This window comes from Dermochelys coriacea, chromosome 10 (assembly GCF_009764565.3).
Source record: "Dermochelys coriacea isolate rDerCor1 chromosome 10, rDerCor1.pri.v4, whole genome shotgun sequence".
Classification (NCBI taxonomy): Eukaryota; Metazoa; Chordata; order Testudines; family Dermochelyidae; genus Dermochelys; species Dermochelys coriacea.
The window spans coordinates 58070265-58096045 of NC_050077.1; the positions used below are offsets into that span (position 1 = coordinate 58070265).

The 25781-nt window shown below is 41.0% G+C and overlaps 1 protein-coding gene across 1 annotated transcript in view; it reads right to left on the reverse strand.

The window, feature by feature from the left end:
• Window positions 1-841: 841 nt before the first annotated feature.
• Window positions 842-25781, reverse strand: part of CHRFAM7A (CHRNA7 (exons 5-10) and FAM7A (exons A-E) fusion) — a 97982-nt gene continuing 73042 nt past the window's right edge. Inside the window, exons 5-10 of the mRNA XM_038420783.2 lie at window positions 10608-10687; window positions 8016-8183; window positions 7173-7367; window positions 5278-5364; window positions 3786-3895; window positions 842-1430 (exon numbers count right to left, since the gene is read on the reverse strand). Coding sequence (XP_038276711.1) covers window positions 912-1430; window positions 3786-3895; window positions 5278-5364; window positions 7173-7367; window positions 8016-8183; window positions 10608-10687 — 1159 coding nt within the window. The 3' untranslated portion in view covers window positions 842-911. The remainder of the gene's footprint in view (window positions 1431-3785; window positions 3896-5277; window positions 5365-7172; window positions 7368-8015; window positions 8184-10607; window positions 10688-25781) is intronic.

Sequence of the window (25781 nt, forward strand, 5' to 3'; positions counted from 1 at the left end):
CATATACATATACAGTATAAGTTTTAAATAATTTTAAACAAACTAATACTGTACTCACCAAAGATACTGTGAAGCTTGGTTGAGGCAGGGCGTAGTAGGGACAGGGCACGGGGGCTTGCCCCACTCCGCCCGTCTGGTGCTCCTGCTGGGGAGCGGGGTTGGGGGCTTGCCCACTCCCTGCCTGGAATGCCAGGTAGGCGGAATGGGATAAGCCCCCATGCCCCGACCCTGCTCCGCAGCAGGAGCACCGGAAGGGTGGATTGGGGCAAGCCCCAACGCCCTGACCCCGCTCCCCAGCAGGAGCGCTGGGCAGGCAGGTGGAGCGGGGCAAGCCAAACAACTTTATAATGGAACGTTGCGCAACTTTAAATGAGTATTTTCTCTAATAGATCAGCAACCTAATAATGAAACAGTGTTAATCGGGATGACTTTAAGTGAGGAGTTACTGTATTGCTGAGTACCTGCCCTCTGAAAATCAGGAGGGTCAGCTTGGGCCTCCCCCATTCACTAGTTGCTTCTGACAACATAAGCTGGTGGGAGTGTTCCCCCATTATAGCGCTTGTGTCGTTTATTGGCTAAGGGCCTGATCCAAAGCTCATTGCAGTTAATGGAAATCTTTCCATTAATGCCAGTGGCCTCAGATTGGTCCATCAGATACTTTAGCAATAGCTCACAAACTGTGGACTCAACCCTACAAACTGAATGCCCTATTTACACACTTCAGTGGGAGTTAAGGTCCCTCAGCATCTCACAGGCTGGAGTGAGCCCTATAGACATTTTACTGTTTTTAAATGTGTCACTGAGTAAGAGTATATTCATGATATAGCCTGTTTTTTTTTAAAAAAAAAAGACCATGTACTCATCTATATGCTACATAGCATACCTTGAAGGATCACAGACACTTTGCAGAATTAAGCAAAATCTTTAGACACAGCCTCTACAAAGTTTGGTGCAGACATTAAAATGCCGATAGTACAAATGATTGTGAAGACAGAAAAGGCCATCAAGCAGAGACGGTCTACCACAGAGGCTGCAAACTTCCATTCGTTGCAAATGGCTTCCTCCTCATCCTGGTCCCTGAATCGGTTTGCAATATATCGGACCTCCTCCAAGATCTTAGCCAAATCTGGGTCACCTTCAGAGGGGTGTCCACTGTGCAGGAGAGTCTCTTCTTCTGTTGGTGAACAGGTCATCCTCCCACAAATTACCCCAGAATCAGTGGTCGGAGTGCAATGGACCCCTTCCAGCCCCCGGAACCCAATATAGAGCATATTCCCATTACTGGCTTGTTGTCCACTCACAGTGTTCATATCTACACTTGACAAGCTACATCGACGCTGCTTATGCTGACAGGCAGGGCGTACTTTATCCTCCCCTGGTCTCTTCATCCTCAGGAACCAGGCACACCAGTTCAGAAGGATGATTCTTGTCTGGAAGAAAATTGAGAAGTAAAACATCTTTGTTAACAGAAACTGATCATCATCAATAGCTATTTGTATTTTAGAGCTCTGGTGCTCTCTGCTCCCCATAGGTGCCCTGGCTTGAAGTGGTTTCCAGTCTATACAGGGTTTATTACAATCTGGCTAAATGGCTCTCAGGACCTCCACTATAAAAATTGTTCCAGCGCTCCTGTGCTCCCTGGTCTCTATTTGCTGATCTTGCCCTGTAGCCTAGTGGAGATGTCATAATTGTCCTACAGTCACTCTCAGCCATTGAGTCCATTGTCCCACTCCCAGCAGGCTGCTAATGGCCATATGCAACTGTCAAATTATGACTGCTGTGGGCTGGTCTGACAGGTTGCTTTTTTTATCACATTCATTTCACAGCAGTGACATGACAAACTTTGCTGTTTTTGAATTGAAACTATGGACTTTCCTTTGATTAGAAAACAATTATTTTCAATGAGACTCAAAATAGTTTTGCTTTATACTTGAGGTAATAAATAAAATAAGTGTTACAAACAGAAATAAGAGTGAAAGAATTGCAGTCTAATACTTCAGTGCTTTTTAGAGGCAGTTGCTAAAAATATGCCATACTAATTGGATTGAATTGCTATATTTTACAGTGTTTTTACTATACTCGCACTCAACTCTTTTATGACAGCTGATTGCAAACTGTATAAAATAGATCTGTATATACCACAGGGTGCAGATGGAACAGAAAAGTCCTTGGTAAAAATGATTAGTTTCATTCCAGTGGCAAATCAAATCACTAGGTTTCATTTTATTGGTTTTTGCATTGCTATTCAAAGAAAGCTCCAGTTCAAATTCAGGCTTCCAAAATTCAGCTCAATCAGGATTTCAAAAAGTAATTCCAGTGTTTCTTTTTCCTAGTCATAATGTCATTTCATTATCTCAAACCACATGTAACTCTTGCAATATAATTTATATTGGATTTAGTCCATTTGTTATGATTTTAGAATGCCACTTAGAGTAGATAGATATGCTCCTGATGCCATTTTGAGGGTAAATGTTTTTGCTAAAGACAGATTTCACATGCTCTTGTCTTCATATTTCTCCCCCACCCCCGCACTAATGTAATTCAGCTAAAAAAAATAGACCACCCTTATTAATCCAAGGCCTGATCCAAAAGCCTGTTGACTCCTACTGAGTTTAAATGGGTTTTTGATCAGGTCTTCAGTGCTAAGTCTTGCTTATTTTACATGAGTATTCCAACTGATTCCAGCAGGAATATTTCTGCAAATACAGTCATCAATATTTGGTTTTCTATCTCACATTGCATTGGTCTATACATAATCAGTTCTATTTCTGCATTGGTTGATACTTAATCAGTTCTCTTTCAATTTAATTTCCAGTGCCATCACCTAACTGCCTATAGTGTAAGCTCTTTAGGGCAGGGAATATCTAATGTTTGTAAGGCACTGGGGTATGGGACTGTATGAAGTAGCGATCACTCGTTCCTGCCTAAAATCTAAGGAGAGTACTTTCCACCTTCACTATTGACCTGATGCTGCAGGATGCAAGGTGAAATATATAGGAATTGAGAATGCACCTTATCCTTTGCAATATTAAGCTATGCAGGATTCATAGGGTATGTCCACACAGCAATTAAACACCCACAGCTGACCTGTGTCAGCTGACTGAGGCTTGTAAAATTGGGGTGTAGACATTCTGGCTCGAGCTAGACCCCAGGCTCTGGGGTTTAGACATACCCTAAGCATTATCTCATCAATATTCAGTTACTATGCAAGATTCTAGTTCTCAGCCATGCTATGATAGTGCTTTACATAAAAACAATAATTCATGGTACTAGCTCATGAAGATGTCATTATACTTCAGGGACAGAGATACTAACTTTTAATTTGTAGTTGACATAGTCCTCTGGCTTGATGGTAAAGTCAGTATATAACTCACAGAAAGCTCAAAAATTCTCGCTTCCACCTTAACATACCTCTCTAACATATGGTCATAGCTGCAGCTATTCACAAGTAAACAATTCTTAAATCTATAGCAGTGGCTGTAATTAAATTAATGTGATCTTATTGGACAGAGTACTTCATGTTCTAGGTGGTTTTAGTTGTATTGCAGGAAATTTTTAAGATAGAAACAAGATGACTATCTTAGTTCTTGTAAGTGTTTCCCTCTTTCTGAAAAATGAGAGGCCCACAAAAGGAAACGTATGTGGATATTTTTGCTCAGCTGTGAAGCTTCGGTGGGGGAGGGTATCAAGAAGTAATGATGCCACTCTGCCACTATGACACATCTCTAATCTGAAAATTTATATAGTGAATAAGTAGATATAAATGAACTGGAATTAGACCTTACCCACTTTGGCATTTTCCCCCCATCTGGGTCATGATGGTGATATTGCAGAACAATAACAGTGACAACAACAGAAAGGCCAACAATAATCATAGTGCTGGCAAAATACTGAGCTGCAAAAATAAACACATAATCAAGATATGTAAAATTATAGTGATATACAGGTGCTTCAGACACCTACATAAACAGGTAGTAATCTAAAGGAACACAGTTAAAATGGAAAACAAACCTGATTCCAAACAAGCTACTTTTTAATGCATTTGGGAGAGATTTTTCAAAAGCAGAAAGAGTAGTCAGGCTCCAGTCTCTCACTGATTTTTCAATGGGAGTTGGCTACAGTTATGTTCATAGCATATACATAGGGAAAATAGATAAAAGAATTAAATATTCTTCCTCTAAAGTTGCAACATAACACTGCTTTATTTCTTAGCATCCAGAACCTTAACACCCATGAACTAAACCCAGAGAGTGACAAAACAGGCTGCTCCCTAAAGCGAGGCAGAGCTTAGTCCATTGACAGCATAAGAGACATATCAGACTCTTCCTTACAGAGCCCTCTACCCTGCAAGCAGGACCAGGAAACCCCTTACATATTTAAAGTGATAATGTGTAATTTTAACACTGTTTTTAATAAAACATAAGCACCTGACTCTTTTTAGTGCCTTTGAAAATCTCCCCTTTCGTTATTGTTATCATCATTATTAGTTAGTTGGGTAATATCAGAAAGAGTGGTTGGGGTTTTCTGCTTATATATCAATTGCCATGTGGAGGAATTGTAATGAAAAATTCCCCCCCCCTTCCAGAGTATATTTCAATCTGCTGTTTTATAGAGCCCTCGCTTACTGTGTTCCAAGATGCAACTGCATACTCCAAAGGAAATTCTTTGGCATTATCCCCAGTGACATGCCATTTTTTTTCTTTATTTTGATCCAGATCTTCCAGAAGACCAGAGGACTCAAAAAATATATAAGAAACCAGAGGAACCCCTCCCTCCCCCCAAGAGAACCCTGTTTATGACAAACTTCACTGGATGCCAAGGTAGTAAGAGAGGGAACTACTATGAGTGGGTGGGAGGCCTGCAGTGACCAAACCCTTTAGCGAGCCCCTGTGAGCACCCTGCCCACTCGGCAGTGTCTCCTACCCCCAAGTTAGTGTTTTCTCACCCAAGTGTCCCTGTGTTACCACCACTGCGCCTTTGTGCTCCCCCAGCACATGTTCCATAACCATTCTCATCGTCCCTCTACTGTGCTCCCTATCTTCCTCCCAATATACATTCCCTCAGAAGGAGAGGTGAGCAGCCTCGATTCCCACTGAAATCATTGCTCTGCACCATGCAGGATCAGTCCTAAACATCTCTGGCTCAACTGCTGTAAGCACACAGATCATACACTTTCTAAATGTGCCTTATTTTTGGCCTTGAAGTGATTTAATTCCAACTTGTCTGATTTAAAAAAAAAAGAGAGAAAGAAAGAGAGTGAGAATAAATTAAAGTTACCTATTAATGGCACAGAATCTGATGTTGCTGGCATAATTTCTGCCACAAGTAGCATAAAGACAGTAAGAGACAATAAAACTGTTATACCTGAAAGATAAACATGAAGTACAGAATTAGGACAGCAGCTTGTCAGGTAATTGCTATCCACTAAAGAACAAATTTGAAGAAGTGCTGTGTGAAATTTATTCTCACAATCATACCCTTACACTGATTTACTGATTGTACTCAATCCTGTTCTCTTTTGATACTACTTTAAAAATTCCCATTTTAGAGGATAGAAATCTTGCCAAACTAGTTTAATTTTTTCTAAATCTGTGTTTTTGATAAATCTAATACAAAAGCCTTCGTGATTAGGTCCCAGTTTTTGTGCACTTGTACAAATGTAGGAGCTGGACCTAATCATTTCTTTTTGGCCTTGTTAAACCTTGCTATACTAATACAGCACTAAAAGAAAAGGAGTACTTGTGGCACCTTAGAGACTAACAAATTTATTTGAGCATATGCTATTATGACAGGTTCCAGAGTAGCAGCTCTATTAGTCTGTATTCGCATATGCTCAAATAAATTTGTTAGTCTCTAAGGTACCACAAGTACTCCTTTTCTTTTTGCGAATACAGACTAACACAGCTGCTATTCTGAAACCTGTCATAATACAGCACTGTTCACTTCGCATCACTGTCCAAGGGATTTGATAAAATATGACAAATTAAAGTACTCCTTGTTTTATGTTCCATCACACCTTTTGAAAAGTTCACGAAGGAGTGTTTTGTTTTGAGCTTTCAATAACTTGATACAGTATGTGATGTGCTGATCAATAGGTTTGGAAGACATGAAGCTAAAAAGTATAGTAGTTAATCCCAGAAAACAGAAATTGCCCTGGGAGAGAGACCAATGTTCTCTCTTAAATTAGCAGTTGATCTTTGAGAGTTGCTTGCTCTAAGCAGTTCTGATACTGATTTCTGGATTTTGATTTTTGTTGCTCACTGATTTGCCCCTCTGAATATGACTCAGCTGTTGTCCTGATACGATCTCAGGACTAGGTTTGCGCAGAGGGAACCACTGTCAGCTGGAAAGGGACTGAAGGACAGGATAGCGCATCCTAAAAATTCAGAGGGTAGTCAGAAGTCAAGGGCTAGGGAAGTTGTTCTGAAATCCAAGAGAAACGTACACTAAACATTAAAACAGCACTTGTGCAGAGATGCCCAGTTTACATTCTGTCTTTTGAACAACCATTTTCATTACATAGAAATTAATACATTTGTTATGTCATATGTTGTGTAAAATTTTATAAAATATTTAGTAGCTACCTTAACTATCGTGTATCAAAAAGATTCCAGTTTATCCACTCCCCACAATCCAACATTTAGCCATACATTTACAAAAAGAAGATGGCCTCACCACTAAAATATTTAAATGGAAGGAGCCCAACTTTTTCAAAAGGATGCAAAGGGTGACTCCTGGCTTTTAATGTATCACTTACTAGTAAGAGGAATATAGACTGAAAATAATGCCAGACTAAAATGCCAAAATACATGTTCTTTCCAACATAACCTTTATTCAGTGAAATTATTTTTCCCTTCAGCACGTAAGTGTCAAACAGTAGCCCTATTTGTAATACAGGATTATACAGTTAAACATTGTAATGCTACTTGTATGTTTTTGTTGTTTATGTAACTCCTAACTCCACCCTAACTAGTAGTATGACCTATTCTTTCATATCTTTGCTAAGATACCACCGTAAGAGATGCTTTAAAAACACTTACATACTTTTTATTAGATAAAAATGCAGCAAGACAGACAAACTGTTTCCCTGAGCGTGCTGAGGCTATCTAGCTACATTGAAATCAGAAGCCTTTTACAGAGCCAACTTTTAAAATACTTGGTAATGTGTTTACCTAGTGAGATCTTCTCTCCTGAGTCAGCCGGAAGCAGAAAAACTAATAGGGCAAGTGCAGATATCAGCATGCAAGGAATGAGAATATTGAGTCCATAATACAGAGTCCTACGTCTCATAGTCACTGTGAATGTCACATCTGGGTAAGGTTCTTTACAACATTCATAAAAACTCTCACTCCTCTTCCCAGGAATTCCTGCACAGGAAAAAAAAACAGGGAGAAAAGCAGAAACTAATCTGCATATAACCTATGTTAATGCAGAAGCTACATTTAGACAAAAGCCTCCCAGTGTCTTCTCTGAAGTCCCACAGCAAGTAAAATGTTCCTCTTCAATTCCAATTCTCCTCTCTGTTACATGACCAAAATTAGGTAATAAAGAATCTAAGTCAAAAAGGTTTTCAATGAACTTGCAATGATCAGGGTTCTCTCAGTGCCTTCACCTTCTTCATATGTTCTTAACCTTTCATCTTTTTTTCCACCACATTTAAAATGCTACTGTCTCAGACCTTCATAGCCTATTCCAATCCACTGCTTGGTAACCCTAACATGTAGTTTTATATATATATTTATATATATTTATATATATATAATTTACAAAGAATGCTGGTTCATATGTCTGCCAAGGATCTGTTAGATAAATGGACTGATGAATCAGCATGCATTTGTACTGGTACTTGCTACCTGAGCAGTGTACATTTCTACTATCTGAAAAAAAAGACAAGGGGCCTGATCATCATTTGCACAAAGGTCCTTTTATACCGATCTACCTTTCCATCCACTTTAAAGCCCCTTTACATTCCCAAAGTACAGAGTGTAAATGAAAATCAGGTCCAAGGAACTTACCTACTAGATCCCACTCTCCATTTGAAATGTATCCAGATATATCTGCTTCTTGCATTTGTAAGTCCAAGGACCATCCACCATAGGTCCAGGATCCAAACTTCAGATTACACTTCTGAATATCAAATGGAAACCAGCGCACATCTATGTAGCATGAGCTCTTGAATATGCCTAGAGTTTAAATAGAACCAAAAAAAAAATCTATAGAAATGCTTGTCTCGCATACTATTTCATCTGTTTTTGTAAATGATCCCTGTTACACACTGTAGCTGTCCAGTACTTACTCTGAGGATATGTCTACACAGCAAAGAAAATCCCGCAGTTGGCCTGTGCCAGCTGACTTGGGTTCGCAGGGCTGCAGCCCAAGCCCAGAAGCATACACAGCAATGAAACAGCTCTGTGGTCTGAGCCACGTGAGCCTGAATCAGCTGCCATGGTCCAGCCGCATGTTTTTCTTTGCTGTGTAGACATACCGTAAAAGTAAACTTAATATACCTCAAGAAGTGTAAAGGAAGAGCATTCAAACTTACTATAGTAATAGATGTGCAGAATCTATATATTGACTATATACCTCCTTTCATTGAATTGCATAGGTCACTTCTCTAATTCTCTTTTCCTGGTGTTACTATTCTCTTCATGATGTGGCTGGGATGGGATTTCTGTTACTAAATATAATGAAAGGCCCTGCAAGATGATTTACTGTCTTTTAAAATTTACATAACATTGGCTCATTCCTTTCAAGAAGGCTAACCTCTATTTGTTGCGTTTATTGTATAAAACGATGGACAAAGTTAAACATGACAGATCAAGGACCTATCACTCAGCACCTTGCAAGATCAAGTCCATAAACACCAATTGGAGCACCCTATGGGCAGAAGGGTAGGAGACTCCATGGACCATACCTAGGACCGCAGTAGATGTAATTTACCTGGGAAGCACTTGGATACTACAGGGATGGGCACTCTATAAGACCCTAAGATAGGCAGAAGAAACCTGATTCTAAGAATTATATTCTAGGGAACAGAAATAGCACCAGGTGTCCAGTTAAACACGGATCACTATATTTCAAAATTTCAAATATGAAATAAAAGCATTCTCAGGAATGAGCTACAGAGCAAAAGCTGTTCTGAGAAAGTGTTTGGTGCATCATTTCAAATAGCAAATCCATCCAAGAAATTAGTAAACTATTTACTATAAGAATGAATTCATGAACAGAAGCTCCAAATTCATGGAATAAATTAATCATGTTTAATTACTCCCTCAGCCTCAGGAAACAATACTTTTGTATGTCAGAAGGTCATGTGATTTTTATTTCTATTCATACTTCCATACTTCTGAAACCATAAATTGATACAGTAACTCCTCACTTAACATTGTAGGTATGTTCCTGAAAAATGCTACTTTAAGCGAAACGATGTTAAGTGAATCCAATTTTCCCATAAGAATTAATGTAAATAGGGGGGATTAGGTTCCAGGGAAAAAAATTTTGACAGACAAAAGACTACACACACATACACAGAGTATAAGTTTTAAACAAACAATTGTTTGTACACAGCAATGAAGAGTGTGAAGTTTGGTTGAGGTGGTGAAGTCAGAGGACGGAAGAGGGTGGGATATTTCCCAGGGAATGCCTTATTATTAAATGATGAACTAGCACTCAGCTGAGCCCTCAAGGGTTAACATATTGTTGTTGATGTAGCCTCATACTCTACAAGGAAGCATGAATGGAAGGAGGGGAGACAGGATGGCAGAGAGAGTAAGACACACATCCTGTGTGAGAGAGAGAGAGAGGCATGCATTGCCCCTTTAAGTTTGCTGACCCGACTCTAAGTACATTGCCTTTTTAAGTGAATCAGCAAGTTGAGACAGCAGCTGCTGCCAGCAAGCTCCCGCTGTCCTAAACCCTGTCGTCATCCTCCTGCTCTGTGGAGATAAGGAGCAGGAGCAGGGAGAGGGGGATACCCTGACATTAGCACCCCTCTTCCCCCCACTTCTGCACAGCAAGCGGAAAGCTCCCGGGAGCAGCACCTGGCAGTTGGGGGAGGGACAGCTGAACTGCCGGCAATTGGTAACTTGCTGGGCAGTTGCTTCACAGGGAACTTAGGAGAGCGGGGAGTTGATGGGGGGCTGCTGGTCCACCCTGGTTCCAAGCCCCCACCAGCTAGATCCAACGGGCTGCTCTTTCTGCAAGCAGTGGACAAAGCAGGCGACTGCCATACAACATTGTAAGGGAGCATTGCTCAACTTTAAACGAGCATGTTCCCTAATTGATCAGCAACGTAACAATGTTAATCAAGACAATTTTGAGTGAGGAGTTATTGTAATAGGAAATGGGGCTAAACCAGTGATATGACAGAGAATTTACATCATTGCAATTGGTAATTTTTTTTGTGTGGTGGTATCCATGCAAGATTGTGTTTTTAAATGATGCATACATAATTACAGGTACATATGTGTAATTTATATAGCTTTAAATCTAGCAAACAGGTACTATCTAGATTTATATGGCGTATGAAAGAGTTTATATCCAAACTATGAGATGACTTCATATATGAGTAGGCAAGAGCTATTACATGAAAACAATCTACTTCTTACCTGGGGGCAGGTATTGGCAGTATCCTGAAGAATTGACCAAAACATTGGTATGAAATGTCGCATCAAATCGCTCATCAGCACTGGAATGGGAGGGAAGAAGACCTGAATTACACTCTTTGATGGAATCAATGAGGTCTTAAAGAATTGCAGTATTCTTACAAAATGTGGATTTCCCCTACCCTCCCAAACCAAAAATCTCTTGATTGTATTCTCCTCTAACTCCAACTTTGTCCCAATGTCATGCACCTGACTTCAATGAAGTTACTCCCAATAAACACAGCTGTAAATCAGCAGTTAATGGTCTCATTTGCTCACTCGCTGATCAACTGGTGTAAATATAGATTAATTACAATGGCATCACATGATTTATTTCCCAAATTGAAACCAGCCCTTCCCAAAAATCCTAGAGGAACTGTACAAGAAGATCTGGTCTCCTCTTGTTGCCAGCAGCATATAACTTTCATTAGCAATAAGAGGAGTTAATGAACATTGAGAGGATTTATGACCAATTTCTCCCCCTTGCCTGTCCCCAATATGATTACAGGCTACTTTTCATCAGTGAAAAGACTATTTAGTATAGCTTAAAGTCTGGTCAATCCCCACTGACATCAACAGGCGTCTTCCATTCACTCTGTGGTCACCAGATCAAACTCTGAGTATTTATAGATTCATAGATACTAAGGTCAGAAGGGACCATTCTGATCATCTAGTCCGACCTCCTGCACAGCGCAGGCCACAGAATCTCACCCACCCACTCCTATGAAAAACCTCACCCATGTCTGAGCTATTGAAGTCCTTAAATCATGGTTTAAAGACTTCAAGGAGCAGAGAAGCCTCCCTCAAGTCAACCATGCCCCATGCTACAGAGGAAGGCGAAAAACCTCCAGGGCCTCTCCAATCTGCCCTGGAGGAAAATTTAACTCAGAATCGACAAACCAGGAGACTGGTAAACTAAAATCAGACCTTATTATTGTTTCAGCTTTTAATCTAACAGTGCTGTGAAATAATTACTATTAGTGTTGTTTATAATGCCTTAGATCAGAGGCCATCAACCGGTCGATCATGCTCAACTGGTCCATTCTGGAGCCTCTGACAGTCAATCATGATCTCCAGCCGCTAAAAGTCTGGTGCGCAGCGGGGTAAGGTAGGCTCCCTGCCTGCCCTGGCCATGCACAACTCCCGAAAGCAGCCAACCCACTCCTGAGGCCCCGGGGAGAGTGGGGAGGCAGTGGTCTCCCTCTGCATGCTGCTTCTGCCTGGAATAGGGAACTGTGGCCAATGGGAGCTGGGGGGGAGGGGCGGTGACTGCAGAGAGGGGCAGCATGCGGTGCCACGGGCTGCAGGGGGTGTGATGGCTGCTCCCGGGTGCATTGTAGGGCGAGGGCAGGCAGGGAGTCTGCCTTAGCCCTGCTGCGCCGCTGACCAGGAGCTGCCCGACAAGGAAAGTGCCTCCCAGCAGAAGCCCACACCCCAACCTCCAGCCCTGAGCCCCCTCCCAGAGCCAGTACCCCATACCCCCTCCTGTACCCCAACCCCCTCCCATACTCCAAACCCCTCAACCCCCTGCCCCAGCCCAGTGAAAGTGAGTGAGGGCAGGGGGGGAGGGCCTCAGGGAAAGGGCAGAGTAGATCCTGGGTTGCACTTAAATTCAAAAAGTGATCTTGTGCATAAAAAAGTGGGAGTCCACTGCCTTATATTATCAGTATAGATCCAACTATTATTAAGACTAGGAATGAATTAGCTTCTTTCATTTGTTTTAAAATGTTGCTTAATTGCATATTTGTGTGTGTACAAAAAACATCAATTATTGCCAAGTGATATCTTCAATACTTTTGACCTAGTATGAGGAAGTTCTACAGCTTGTGTTATCCAGAAGGTCGATCTAGATGGTCACAGTATTCCCTTTTGACCTTGGACTCTGTCACTAATGATTTTCTTAGGTGATACACATGCTAGAAGCTGCTATACATAACATATATTAAAATGAACCAAAACCAAACCAACCCAAAAAACCCACTTTCTGTTCCTGAGACAAAAGTTTAATGAATTAACTGCCTTAATTCTATTTGTTATCAACAGAGATTTTTTAAACTAGTTTCAGAGTAGCAGCCGTGTTAGTCTGTATTCGGAAAAAAAGAAAAGGAGTACTTGTGGCACCTTAGAGACTAACAAATTTATTAGAGCATAAGCTTTCGTGAGCTACAGCTCACTTCATCGGATGCATTTGGTGGAAAAAACAGAGGAGAGATTTATATACACACACACAGAGAACATGAAACAATGGGTTTATCATACACACTGTAAGGAGAGTGATCACTTAAGATAAGCCATCACCAACAGCAGGGGGGGAAGGAGGAAAACCTTTCATGGTGACAAGCAGGTAGGCTAATTCCAGCAGTTAACAAGAATATCAGAGGAACAGTGGGGGGTGGGGTGGGAGGGAGAAATACCATGGGGAAATAGTTTTACTTTGTGTAATGATTCATCCATTCCCAGTCTCTATTCAAGCCTAAATTAATTGTATCCAGTTTGCAAATTAATTCCAATTCAGCAGTCTCTCGTTGGAGTCTGTTTTTGAAGCTTTTTTGTTGAAGTATAGCCACTCTTAGGTCTGTGATCGAGTGACCAGAGAGATTGAAGTGTTCTCCAACTGGTTTTTGAATGTTATAATTCTTGACGTCTGATTTGTGTCCATTCATTCTTTTACGTAGAGACTGTCCAGTTTGGCCAATGTACATGGCAGAGGGGCATTGCTGGCACATGATGGCATATATCACATTGGTAGATGCGCAGGTGAACGAGCCTCTGATAGTGTGGCTGATGTGATTAGGCCCTATGATGGTATCCCCTGAATAGATATGTGGACAGAGTTGGCAACGGGCTTTGTTGCAAGGATAGGTTCCTGGGTTAGGAACCACCCTATATCGGAAACCTACTGACCGCTATTCCTACCTACATGCCTCTAGCTTTCATCCAGATCATACCACTCGATCCATTGTCTACAGCCAAGCGCTACGATATAACCGCATTTGCTCCAACCCCTCAGATAGAGACAAACACCTACAAGATCTCTATCATGCATTCCTACAACTACAATACCCACCTGCTGAAGTTAAGAAACAGATTGACAGAGCCAGAAGAGTACCCAGAAGTCACCTACTACAGGACAGGCCCAACAAAGAAAACAACAGAACGCCACTAGCCATCACCTTCAGCCCCCAACTAAAACCTCTCCAACGCATCATCAAGGATCTACAACCTATCCTGAAGGACGAGCCATCGCTCTCACAGATCTTGGGAGACAGATCAGTCCTTGCTTACAGACAGCCCCCCAATCTGAAGCAAATACTCACCAGCAACCACACACCACACAACAGAACCACTAACCCAGGAACCTATCCTTGCAACAAAGCCCGTTGCCAACTCTGTCCACATATCTATTCAGGGGATACCATCATAGGGCCTAATCACATCAGCCACACTATCAGAGGCTCGTTCACCTGCGCATCTACCAATGTGATATATGCCATCATGTGCCAGCAATGCCCCTCTGCCATGTACATTGGCCAAACTGGACAGTCTCTATGTAAAAGAATGAATGGACACAAATCAGACGTCAAGAATTATAACATTCAAAAACCAGTTGGAGAACACTTCAATCTCTCTGGTCACTCGATCACAGACCTAAGAGTGGCTATACTTCAACAAAAAAGCTTCAAAAACAGACTCCAACGAGAGACTGCTGAATTGGAATTAATTTGCAAACTGGATACAATTAACTTAGGCTTGAATAGAGACTGGGAATGGATGAGTCATTACACAAAGTAAAACTATTTCCCCATGGTATTTCTCCCTCCCACCCCACCCCCCACTGTTCCTCTGATATTCTTGTTAACTGCTGGAATTAGCCTACCTGCTTGTCACCATGAAAGGTTTTCCTCCTTCCCCCCCTGCTGTTGGTGATGGCTTATCTTAAGTGATCACTCTCCTTACAGTAAAAAGAAAAGGAGTACTTGTGGCACCTTAGAGACTAACAAATTTATTAGAGCATAAGCTTTCGTGAGCTACAGCTCACTTCATCGGATGCATTTGGTGGAAAAACTCCTTACCCCTTACTCCTTACTCTCCTTACAGTGTGTATGATAAACCCATTGTTTCATGTTCTCTGTGTGTGTGTATATAAATCTCTCCTCTGTTTTTTCCACCAAATGCATCCGATGAAGTGAGCTGTAGCTCACGAAAGCTTATGCTCTAATAAATTTGTTAGTCTCTAAGGTGCCACAAGGGGGGAGGTATAGCTTAGTGGTTTGAGTATTGGCCTGCTAAACTCAGGGTTGTGAGTTCAATCCTTGAGGGGGCCGTTTAGGGATCTGGGGCAAAAATTGGGGATTGGTCCTGCTTTGAGCAGGGGGTTGGACTAGATGATCTCCTGAGGTCCCTTCCAACCCTGATATTCTATGATTCTAAGTACTCCTTTTCTTTTTAAACTAGTTATAACAGCAAATAGCTACGTATTGTTTACTGTTTGGGCTGGTTCCAGGCCTCCTCCTTTTTTTAGCCTCTTAAATGAATTTGGGGTGAGTGGACTGATGGGTATTTGGTTTGTGCCATGTCTTTTTGTTTGTAAATCATGTATGTGTGTAACTGATATATTTTAAAAATCGTGAAGTGAGGAACTACTGTACAATCCCGATTCTGAGGCAGCTCTCAACTCATGATATTTCCAGATGTTTGGGATGCTCCAGTGACATGGTCTGTAAAAGTACCACCTGAATGGACTGTCTTACAAGGGTTTGGGATGAGACTTTCCTGTTGCCAGTGTCCCACAAGGGATTTTTTTGTTCTATATATGTGCAGTACCATAGTACTCTGCTGGTAAGTAACCCTAATCCTAAGTAACATTCACCACTCGTTTAAACTAAAATCATACCATTTGGGTAAGAATTTTTGGCTCTATCAAAAACAAACCAGAAGTTTGGTGTAGACAGCTTGGGTATACGGTCTCCAGCTGTGGACCTGCACATGAGAAAATCCCAGAAAATACAGGTGAAATTAGCCTGGGCCATGAGGAAATGCTGCCAGCCCTTCTTGAGACACTGAAAATAGGTGACAGCACCCTCAGTCATCTGTCTCCATGACACAGTTTGTGCTTTTAGCTGATCAAGACACCCAAGTTATCTACAGGATGGTTTGAAATTGACGAGGCTCTGATCTCCCTGCCTATTAGCAGTTTAGGTTCGTCTCAACTTCAAAAACAGCATCAGCAAAGTAGGCTTTGGATCTGAGCTAGGGTGAAGGTACAATATTCATGAGTCTGGTGGAAAATAAATTGCACTGAAGAAAAACTATGTGAAAGGAACTGAAACCAATTAGTAAAGATAAATTAAGAGAAAGTAGAGAGGAAAGAACACACAAACTTCAGCAAAAAAGGGAAAGAACTGGAATGCTGAATGAAAAATTGTGAGAAAAATGAATTAGGAAACAGCACTAGCAGCAAAAGAACGTATCCCTATTTTAAATCCTCTTTTCCCGTTAATTTGTACTAGTCCATTCTATTCCCAAGCCTAATTTTTCATCGTGTTTTCAGTATTGTGACATATCAGTCATGTCTGTGTAAAATGGATTCTTCATTTTTTGTGTAGTTCAGCACTTACTGTAGGTCCACTTAAAGCAACTGAGAGTTATAAGCACTCCTCACTTTTCAAAATCCAACCAGTTATTTAGGTGCTTAATTTTAGGTAACCAAGTTTGGCTACATTTCTTCCATGTACAAAATCCCAATATAGGGCTTCAGCCTGAGGACCAGATTTTCAAAAGTATTTAGGCACCTAAAGATACAGAGTGGCAGGTAATGGAATTCTCAAAAGAGCTTAAGCAGGTTAGGTGCTTAAAGGCCATTGGTTTAAACTGAAGTTAGGCACCTAAATTGCTTAGTTACTAGCTACATATTTAGGCACCTAATGCCTTTGAAAATCTGGCCCCTTGTGCATTCAGCTGCCACTGTCTACCTAATTACGACATAGCGCTCAACACCATAGTATCTGAATGCCTTTACTTTAATGGTACTTAAGGACATTCAGCACCTCACAGGATTGTACCTTTAACCCCTAGTAAACTATTCCAAAGTACTCTAAAGAAAGAGGACCCAAATATTTGGCCTACTTTGTTGCATATTTCTGTGTTTGAAAAACTAAAAGTAAAGCATTGAGCATTTTAGACTTGGTTACTTTGTACTTCAATTTTTTTCCCCCTCTAAGTTTCCTTTGACTCTTTACTATTAATATTATCTTAATGCTTTTAAAAACGTATCCAACTATTGATGATTGAAGCAGGAAGGACCAAGGACACAGTTGGAAACGTAAGAGGTATTGTCAGTGAGTGCAGATGCAGAATTAGGGAGGGCTGTGGATTGAGGGGTATTAAGAAAGACAAGGGTACATAAGGAAAGGGTTTGAGTCTAAAGGACTCTAAGGCCTGGTCTACACTGTGGGGTGGGGGATCAATCTAAGATATGCAACTTAAGCTACAGCTGAAATCAATGCATCTTAGATCGACAAAGAATCACTTACTTCGCATCCTTGCGGCACGGGATCGACGCCCGCCGCTACCCTGTTGACTCTGCTTCCGCCTCTCACTGTGGTGGAGTTCTGGAGTCGATGGTAGAGCGATTGGGGATCGATTTATCACGTCTACACTAGATGCGATAAATCGATCTCTGATAGATAATCACTACCTGCCAATCCGGCAGGTAGTGCAGACGTGGCCTAAAACAGCAAATGCTCCAAAATTGAAACTGAGGATGAGAGGAAGCCATGTGCCCTTCTAGCACAGATCCACCAAGCAATACTAAGAAGCTATTTTTATTGCATGCATTGTTTTTAAGCAATCTGTCTGATAAAAGGCAAAACAGAATTATTTTGTATATACCATAGATCAAAGCATTGATTTTGTACAGTACTGCAATTTAGGTGAGATATTCCAATGAGGATTGGCCATTGCATTCATAGGCACCAACTCTATGGGTGCTCTGCATCCACTGGCAGCCAAGGTCCTCACCCCACCTCCTCCCCTGCCTCCTCCCAGTGCTTGTGCCGCCAAACAGTTGTAGCTAGCTCTGGGAGGGAGGGGCTGGGATTTGGGGAAGGAGTCGAATAAGGGCAGGGAGGGGGTGGAGTTGGGGCAGGGACTTTGGGGAAGGGGTTGGAATGGGGGTGGGAGGGGGCAGGGCACTGGTGGAGTTGGGGCGGGGCCAGAGGCAGGGGGGTTGAAGAATTCAATGCCTATGATTGCATTGATATATTTTTGAATACTGTAACTCAGTGTGGTCATGGAACAAGGCAAGAAGTGTTTGATACTAGGTAGATATCTCTAACCACTGTTTAGTGCCAGTAACTAATATATTATTATCAGCTGCATTCACTGCAGCCACTGATGAGCAATGAACTTTCCGAAGTGGCTTTAGTTTGCATGTCTGTGCAGCTAAAATAGAACATCAGGAATCAAGATCTACCATTGCTCAAACACAGGTCTCTATTTGTACAGCAGACACAGAGTTGGACTTTATGCTATTTATCATTGCAAAAGGAACTAAGTATGCAACTGTAATTACTACATTCACCCCCTCCATATTGGGACTGCAACACATATTCTATGCGGTAGGCCTGCCCCACAGATGGCCATCCTTGGAGTAAGGGTGAAGGAGCAAATCTTTTGGTGCATGCAAGGGAGCTTGACTCCATACCAGCTCTGCCAAAGAGACTGGGGGAGGAGGGGAAGTTGGTAGTTTCCTAAGGGAGGAGAGGAGGCTGTACTCAAACCCATGAAGGAGACGTGCATGCACCAAGGTCTGCAGTAGCAATCATGGTGAAGCTGCCAATAGAGTGCCACTGAGGTGATTTGGATTTTCTCTCCCCCTAGCCCCTCACATAGTTGACTACATATTAAAATGTCTTTTGTATCCTGAAAGCAGACGGTGAAATTCTACACAATAAAAAATTATCACAGAGTAAAAAAAACCTAAATTCTGGTTATGAGACTTAATTAACATGGAATGATGAAAATAATGAAGTCAGAACATTGTAGCTGGAAAACAATAAGCACACCTCACTAATATGGGTGTGACAGTCTATACCATCATGTTCACCATTTTTGCAATACAGTACTATGATAAATTTGCACAAAGTCTGCCTTGGGAGGTATCATTTGAAATGTCATAATCTGCTGAATATAATTAGCCTGGTGAAATGTGTAGCAACACTATGTGTGAATTTAAAAGCTCCTGCTATATGATCATTACTGAAATAGGTTGTGACTCTGGGTAATGCCCACAAACCAGTTTTTCACAGACAAAGACACGCTGACCCCAACCAGGAGTTAAAAAACTATCAGCTGCTTAAGTGTCCAGTCTCCAGCAGGGGGAAGAAGTAAACAAGAAATTTATATTTCATCACAGATATGGTTCAAAGTGCACATCCACAAGCAACTGCTTGTTGCCTGCACTCCAGCAGGATGTGTGTGTGTGTGTTCAGTAGTGTGCTGGATAGTACAAGATGCACATTTCTGGGGGAACAAGGCTGGGACTAAGAAGTTGCTGGTGTTGCCTTGTATGTAATTCTTGACTGCCTGGTCAAGGTGTGCATGTATTTAGTCAGGATTGGATGTTCTGACAGCAAAGCAGTGTATAAAGCACCCCAGGCTAAAAAATGAAGGGGGCACAGCTGTTCAATAGTCCAGATTGTACCCTGGGAGATGTCACAATAGGGCAAGGCAACAAAACATTCTACTCTAACCCCCACTACATCAGTCCAGGCAAAATTCTCATTGATGGCAATGAACATTGTGCTGAAAGGGAACTACTAAAATGGGCTCTAGGTGTTTAGGTACCATCTTCAGGACCGGCCACAGTTCATGTATGTACTTATAACCTACATGTATAGTTAAAAGAACAGGAGTACTTGTGGCACCTTAGAGATTAACAAATTTATTAGAGCATAAGCTTTCGTGGGCTACAGCCCACTTCATCGGATGCATAGAATGGAACATATAGTAAGAAGATATATATATATATACACATACAGAGAAGATGGAAGTTGCCATACAAACTGTAAGAGGCTAATTAATTAAGATGAGATATTATCATCAGGAGAAAAAAACTTTTGTAGTGATAATCAAGATGGCCCATTTAGATAATTGACAAGAAGGTGTGACGATATTAACATGGGGAAATAGATTCAATATGTGTAATGACCCAGCCACTCCCACAAAAGCTTATGCTCTAATAAATTTGTTAGTCTCTAAGGTGCCACAAGTACTCCTGTTCTTTTTGCGCATACAGCCTAACACGGCAGCTACTCTGAAACCTATCAATAGTTAAGGTACTATATAGCATCTGAAATAAACTATATTTCATACAGCAGCTAAATTATTTTAACATAACTTCTGTCAACCATACACCTCATTTGGAACCAGAAGTACACAATCACACAGCAGAGACCCAAAAAAGAGCAAATATAGTACTGCGTTCAATGTAAAACTACTAAAAAATTAAAGGAGAGCAGCATTTTTCTCCTGCATAGTAAAGTTTCAAAGCTGTATTAGGTCACTATTCAGTTGTATACTTGTGAAAGAACAGCTATACTGTTTTTGTTCAGACTTACAAACATTTCAGACTTCAGAGTAGCAGCCGTGTTAGTCTGTATTTGCAAAAAGAAAAGGAGTACTTGTGGCACCTTAGAGACTAACAAATTTACTCTATACGGCTAAATTCAATGCCTTGCATAATGACAGGTTTCAGAGTAGCAGCCGTGTTAGTCTGTATTCGCAAAAAGGAAAGGAAAGGAAAGGAAAGGAAAGGAAAGGTGCCACAAGTACTCCTTTTCTTTTTGCGAATACAGACTAACACGGCTGCTACTCTGAAACCTGTCATTATGCAAGGCACTGAATTTAGCCGTATAGAGTGGAATTAAAATTGGTTAGTCTCTAAGGTGCCACAAGTACTCCTTTTCTTTTTGCAAACATTTCAGAGTTATGAACACCCTCCATTCCCAAGGTATTCGTAACTCTGGGGTTCTACTGTAAACGTTTTAAAGAGAAATGAAGGCTTGCAGCTACTGTTAATAATAAACCGGCAAAGATTATATACACAGGCACAGTGGGCTGATAGTAAAGTTTACTGTAGCTGCAGTGAGCTTCCCTCCATTAGGATACAGTTACCAGTGAACATAAGTAAAGTTTGGGGAAATGGTTAAATATAAGCATAAGTGAAGAAGCAGTCTAATAACTATGGCTTTAAATTTGCAGTTACAGCTACAAGTCCATATGTAAGTCAACAGGAAATGAAAGTACCTGTTTCAAAATACCATGCAATTATATGAGACAGTTGTGAGAAGATAATTACACTACACTATTCACAATGGAAAAATTACACAAGAATAAGGATTATTCTTAAAATATAATCAGTTCAGTCATGTAATTAAATTTCTGCCTGTAGGATTTTTTGTAATAAACATATGTACCAAATAGTATTAGTTTTCAGTAATAGTGGTGTAAAAGTTAATGTACCAGGATTATAAAAACAACATGAATTAAGCATGACACTCAAAAGTAATGCAGACATCACGTTAAACTTCCAGTTATATAAATTAGTGGTACATATCGTTATTATAAACAGTGTAAGTATTCACCTGTACTATCAAGTATATCAACATTTTTCAAAAGTGGCCTCTAATTTTGGGTACCCAGATACCTAGGGGTACTGATTTTCAGGAGTTGCTAGCACCCGCCTTGCCTATTGAGTGCTGTTGGTTTTGAGAGAGCTCAGCATCTCTGTAAATAACCATTTTCCATGTCCAACATTGGACAATGAAGTAGAGGTATCAAAAATTACAAACAACATTTCAAAATCAGGCTTAAAATAACTTTAGTTTGCATCACTGAATAGAGAAAAAAAATCTATATATTAGTATGTTAGATATAATTGTTGTACCTCATTGTATACATCAGTACACCCTCTTCTAAAAGTATAGATTTTAAGGTATGCATTTAAACATGTTAGTCACTGGTAGTTTGGACATGAATGAACAAATTGTCCACTTTTTGAGTTGCCATTTCACTGCTAGTCATTCATGAGAGAAAATATAGCCAGGATCAGGGACTGGAAAAGACACTCAAGAGAAAACTAATTTGCAGCAAAAGATATATTAAGCAAAATCAATGTTGTGAAAATACCTGTTCAGGTCACATGATGCTCCATCTTGTCAATGGAACATTTCAAGGATTTTTGTTTTAGGCTGATGTGTGGACAAGTGCAGTGATTAATTTAATTACACTGATTAAATTAGGAACAGCCACCTAATCCTGATAGCAATTACGCTAGGTATGGAGACCTCTTTAGCAGAATTCATCCTCAGTTTCCTCACTCATTGAATACTGAATGCAAATGCACTCAAGCATGCTATAAGCAGGGCAGCAATGTGGGCCCTAGAGAGAGACACTCAAGTAAAGCCTTGTCACTATGTGCTGCTATAAGAATATTGTGATTCAACAACACCTGTGACAGTGACATTAATCATCTAGATGATTATCAAATAGACAGGAGGACAATGTAACTCCAACTGACATATTGGATGCAACTACTGTATACAAAACTAGTGAAACAAACAATGCAGCTTCTGAAAAGGAGAAGGGAAATCTGGTTGTTACACACAGCAGGGGTGTGTTTAATCAGAAAACATATGGTGAAGACAGGAAACAAAATCACTAGAAGCCATCAGAAAAACAAAAGGGTCATATCATCTCCATGGACAAAGCATGATAGAAAAACCTCTTATCTAGCACATAAGAACCAGGAAAACAGATGGACAAAGCAGATATATTGTCTTTCCCTGAGCTGGGGAATTATACACCTGCAGCAGACTGCAGAAAAAGACAGGAAGTTTGTGATTAAAGAGCAGCCATCTGTCAACACTTTAATATGGCTGCTTTGGTAGAAAGGGTGGCTAGCTAGTGGTGCCAAATGGCATTGCATATCCTAGAGGGCATATATCTGGGGACTAGGAACAGGATTGGCTATGGCTGTCCCAACCTGTGTATCACTTATGCCCTGCCCAAAAGCACACTGAAGTCAAAGCCAGCCAGTGCTGGAGGAAGCTATACGTTGCTGAACTGCTGCTCCACTGAGCATCCAGCAGACATTGTCCCTCCATATAACCCATTGTACACCTCCTTGGCCCTCCAGAGCCATAATTTGGCCCTACAGGCAATTTAGCAATAATCTCAGGTGTGACTGCATTAACCATAATTTTAAAAGATATGACAGGCTAAATTCTGCTCTTTGTTACACCTCCGATGATCTACTGATTTCAGTCAGACTGCAGGAACACTACTAAGGCTAGAATTTGGCCCAGGATAGCCACACTACAATTGATCTGATTGGGCATCTCCCCTGTTTAAAAAAAAAAGTATGTAGTCGATGGGGCAGGTTTTGGTATTTACTTTGGTGTAAATAAGCAATGCCATTGATTTCCAAGAGCAAAATCTAGTCTTCTGGCCTAGCCCATGCTGCCAATTTGCTACAGCAATTTTTGATGTATCTGTGGGACAGGAAGGGGGCTAAAGAGGCCAGAAGACTCCTTTAAACTAAAGTGAGATTCTGCTACTCATTAAAACACTTTTAATAAAAATATTCAGGAACATAGGAATTGCCAGCCCAGATCAGCCCCCAGGTCCAGCTGGTCCAGAATCCTGTCTCTGATTATGGCCAGCACCAGATGTATTGGTGTAAGACACTCTCTCCCCTGCCCCCACCACCCACACCCCACCCCCGATGACAGATGTGGGATAATCTACCCTCTCACATAGTTCCTATCCTGATCGCTAATACTGAGATATTGGCTTAAACCTGAAGCAGGAGTCTTAACATCCTTCCAAAAATGTTATTTATCTTAATAATGCTGGATATTCTTGTTATCCATATAATGTCTAATCCCTTTCTAAATCATACTAAATTCTTGGTCTAAATTTCCTGTGGCCGAGAGTCCTAATTATGTGTTATAAGAAAAAGTATTTCCTTCTTCATCAGTTCTGAAATTGCTTCTTTTTAATTTAATGGAACATGTTCTTGTGTTATGAGACAGAGTTTTTGCTGAATCTTCTGTAACTAACAGTTCAAGTTACTATATGAACTATCAGCAGTAACTGAGTATTTATCTGCCTTCTTATAACTGTTATTTCTATTGTGGGTTTGTTTGTTTTTTTAATATGAAATGTGCCATGGACTCTGAGTCATACAAGATATATAGGTTTTTGTCTCTTAAGTAAGAAGAGAGATCAGCATAAAAATTCATTGAAAGAAATAGAAATATGGACCTAATTTTTAGAACAGCCTCACCCCCAGCTTCCACTGGTGCATCCAAACTCTCACCTTGGAGCACTAAAGAGATTGTAAAAAAGGGTGAAGAGCTTGTTCATTTCAGCAACTGAACTGTATGGCCAACCGTTAACTGTGCATTTCCTGGTTTTTCAGACGTTTGAGTTTTACTCAACTCAAAGTTCTGCATGGGGATGACAGGCCACCAAGCAACCTCAACTCTGTGTTATTGTATTGTTTTGCCATTGAATGTCCTAGTTTTTTTTTAAACAGGAAAAGCTCTATTGTTGGTAGGAGTTAGTAGTAATTTAGGCAGCTGTACATATCATGACTCTCAATTTGCCTACCTAGACAACCAGACCTTCCCACCCACACACATCAGCTGGACCCATCAGCCCTGCTTTGGCACATTTTCCTAGCCGCAGCTCTGACCATTTAATGTGTTCACCCCTTCAACCTGGCCCAGCACCCCCAACTGTCAGCAGGGATCACATCTCCCTGAAGTCCTCCCTGGTATAGAAACGGCAATATCTACCCCACCCGCCCGCTCCCTGATAGGTACCCCAGGACTCCCATACCTACCCAACCGCCCAACCCCCCGTTCTCCGTCCCCTGTTATTTGCCATTATTTCCCCCACCATATAACCTAACTGACAGGCAGAGCCTTGAGCAAAGGACAAACACGTTACAATAGAAGGGTGTTCCTGGTCATGTTTCACAACGGTTGGAGGGTGTAGTTCGTGGCACAGCCAGTGAGAGAAATCACAGACAGTGTTTCTGTTCCAAAATCCTAACAATCTTATGTTTGAAAGAAAGATCTCTGGCCTCTGTCCAATAGACATTCCCCATCTCTGAAAACCAGTCTATTGTCAGAGCTTGTAATGTTTCTATGTCATACAAAACACATTTATGGTCAGCCATTAACCTTCCATTTTTCCAATTAATGTTTTTCCAACAGTAATTAATAGTTTTCATGTTGTCACAGTAGCAATTATTCAGCCAAATCAGCAAAAACTCTCACAGCACCTGGACACAGTCCTGATGTAGTCCAAATCTGCTCTCATATATTGTATGAGGCGCACACAGGAATAAGGCCCAGATCATTTCCTCCCAAGTGAATCACTACAATGTCCAGTATACCACAACCTCTTAAGGCACAAGTTAGATGCTACCAAATAGGCAAAACAACGATGGCCAATGCAGCCCACTTCTTTTCAACCAGTCAGCCTGTAGTCAACAATCCCCATGTCATGGCGTACTCCTTGATCTCCCACAAGCTTCTGCAACCTTGTGGTCCAGGAGTTGTCCAGAATCCACACATTGGCGACCCTGACAGCACTCATATTTCTTTTCCCTCTGGGTCAAAGACCTGTGCTGTCAGTTCCAAATCTCCACACTGTCTCTCTTTGGAAAAACCACATTAATCTGTTCCCAGATTAAGTAGTAGCCAAAATACAGAATTTCTCAAACAACCAATCAAAGGCCTGCTTACCACCTGTTCTCATTTCCCACTACCTCCATCATCGCAACCCTATCCCTGTTTCCCCTTTCCCACCCTCCTACACACAGATAACTGTCTCCAACTCCTCTGCCCCCAATAGAACAAAAATGTTGGTTAGAGTGGTTGGTAACTATTCTGCTGTGTTCACAGTAAACCTTCTCATAAATTAAACACACATTATAACAGAGACAACCTGCAGCAAGAAACATGAGTTATTAAATTGTTATTGCACAGAAGCACAAAGGTTTGAACTAGAAATGTCAGGGTTTGTGTTCACTGGGACAATGGTGATGGTATATTTCCTCTA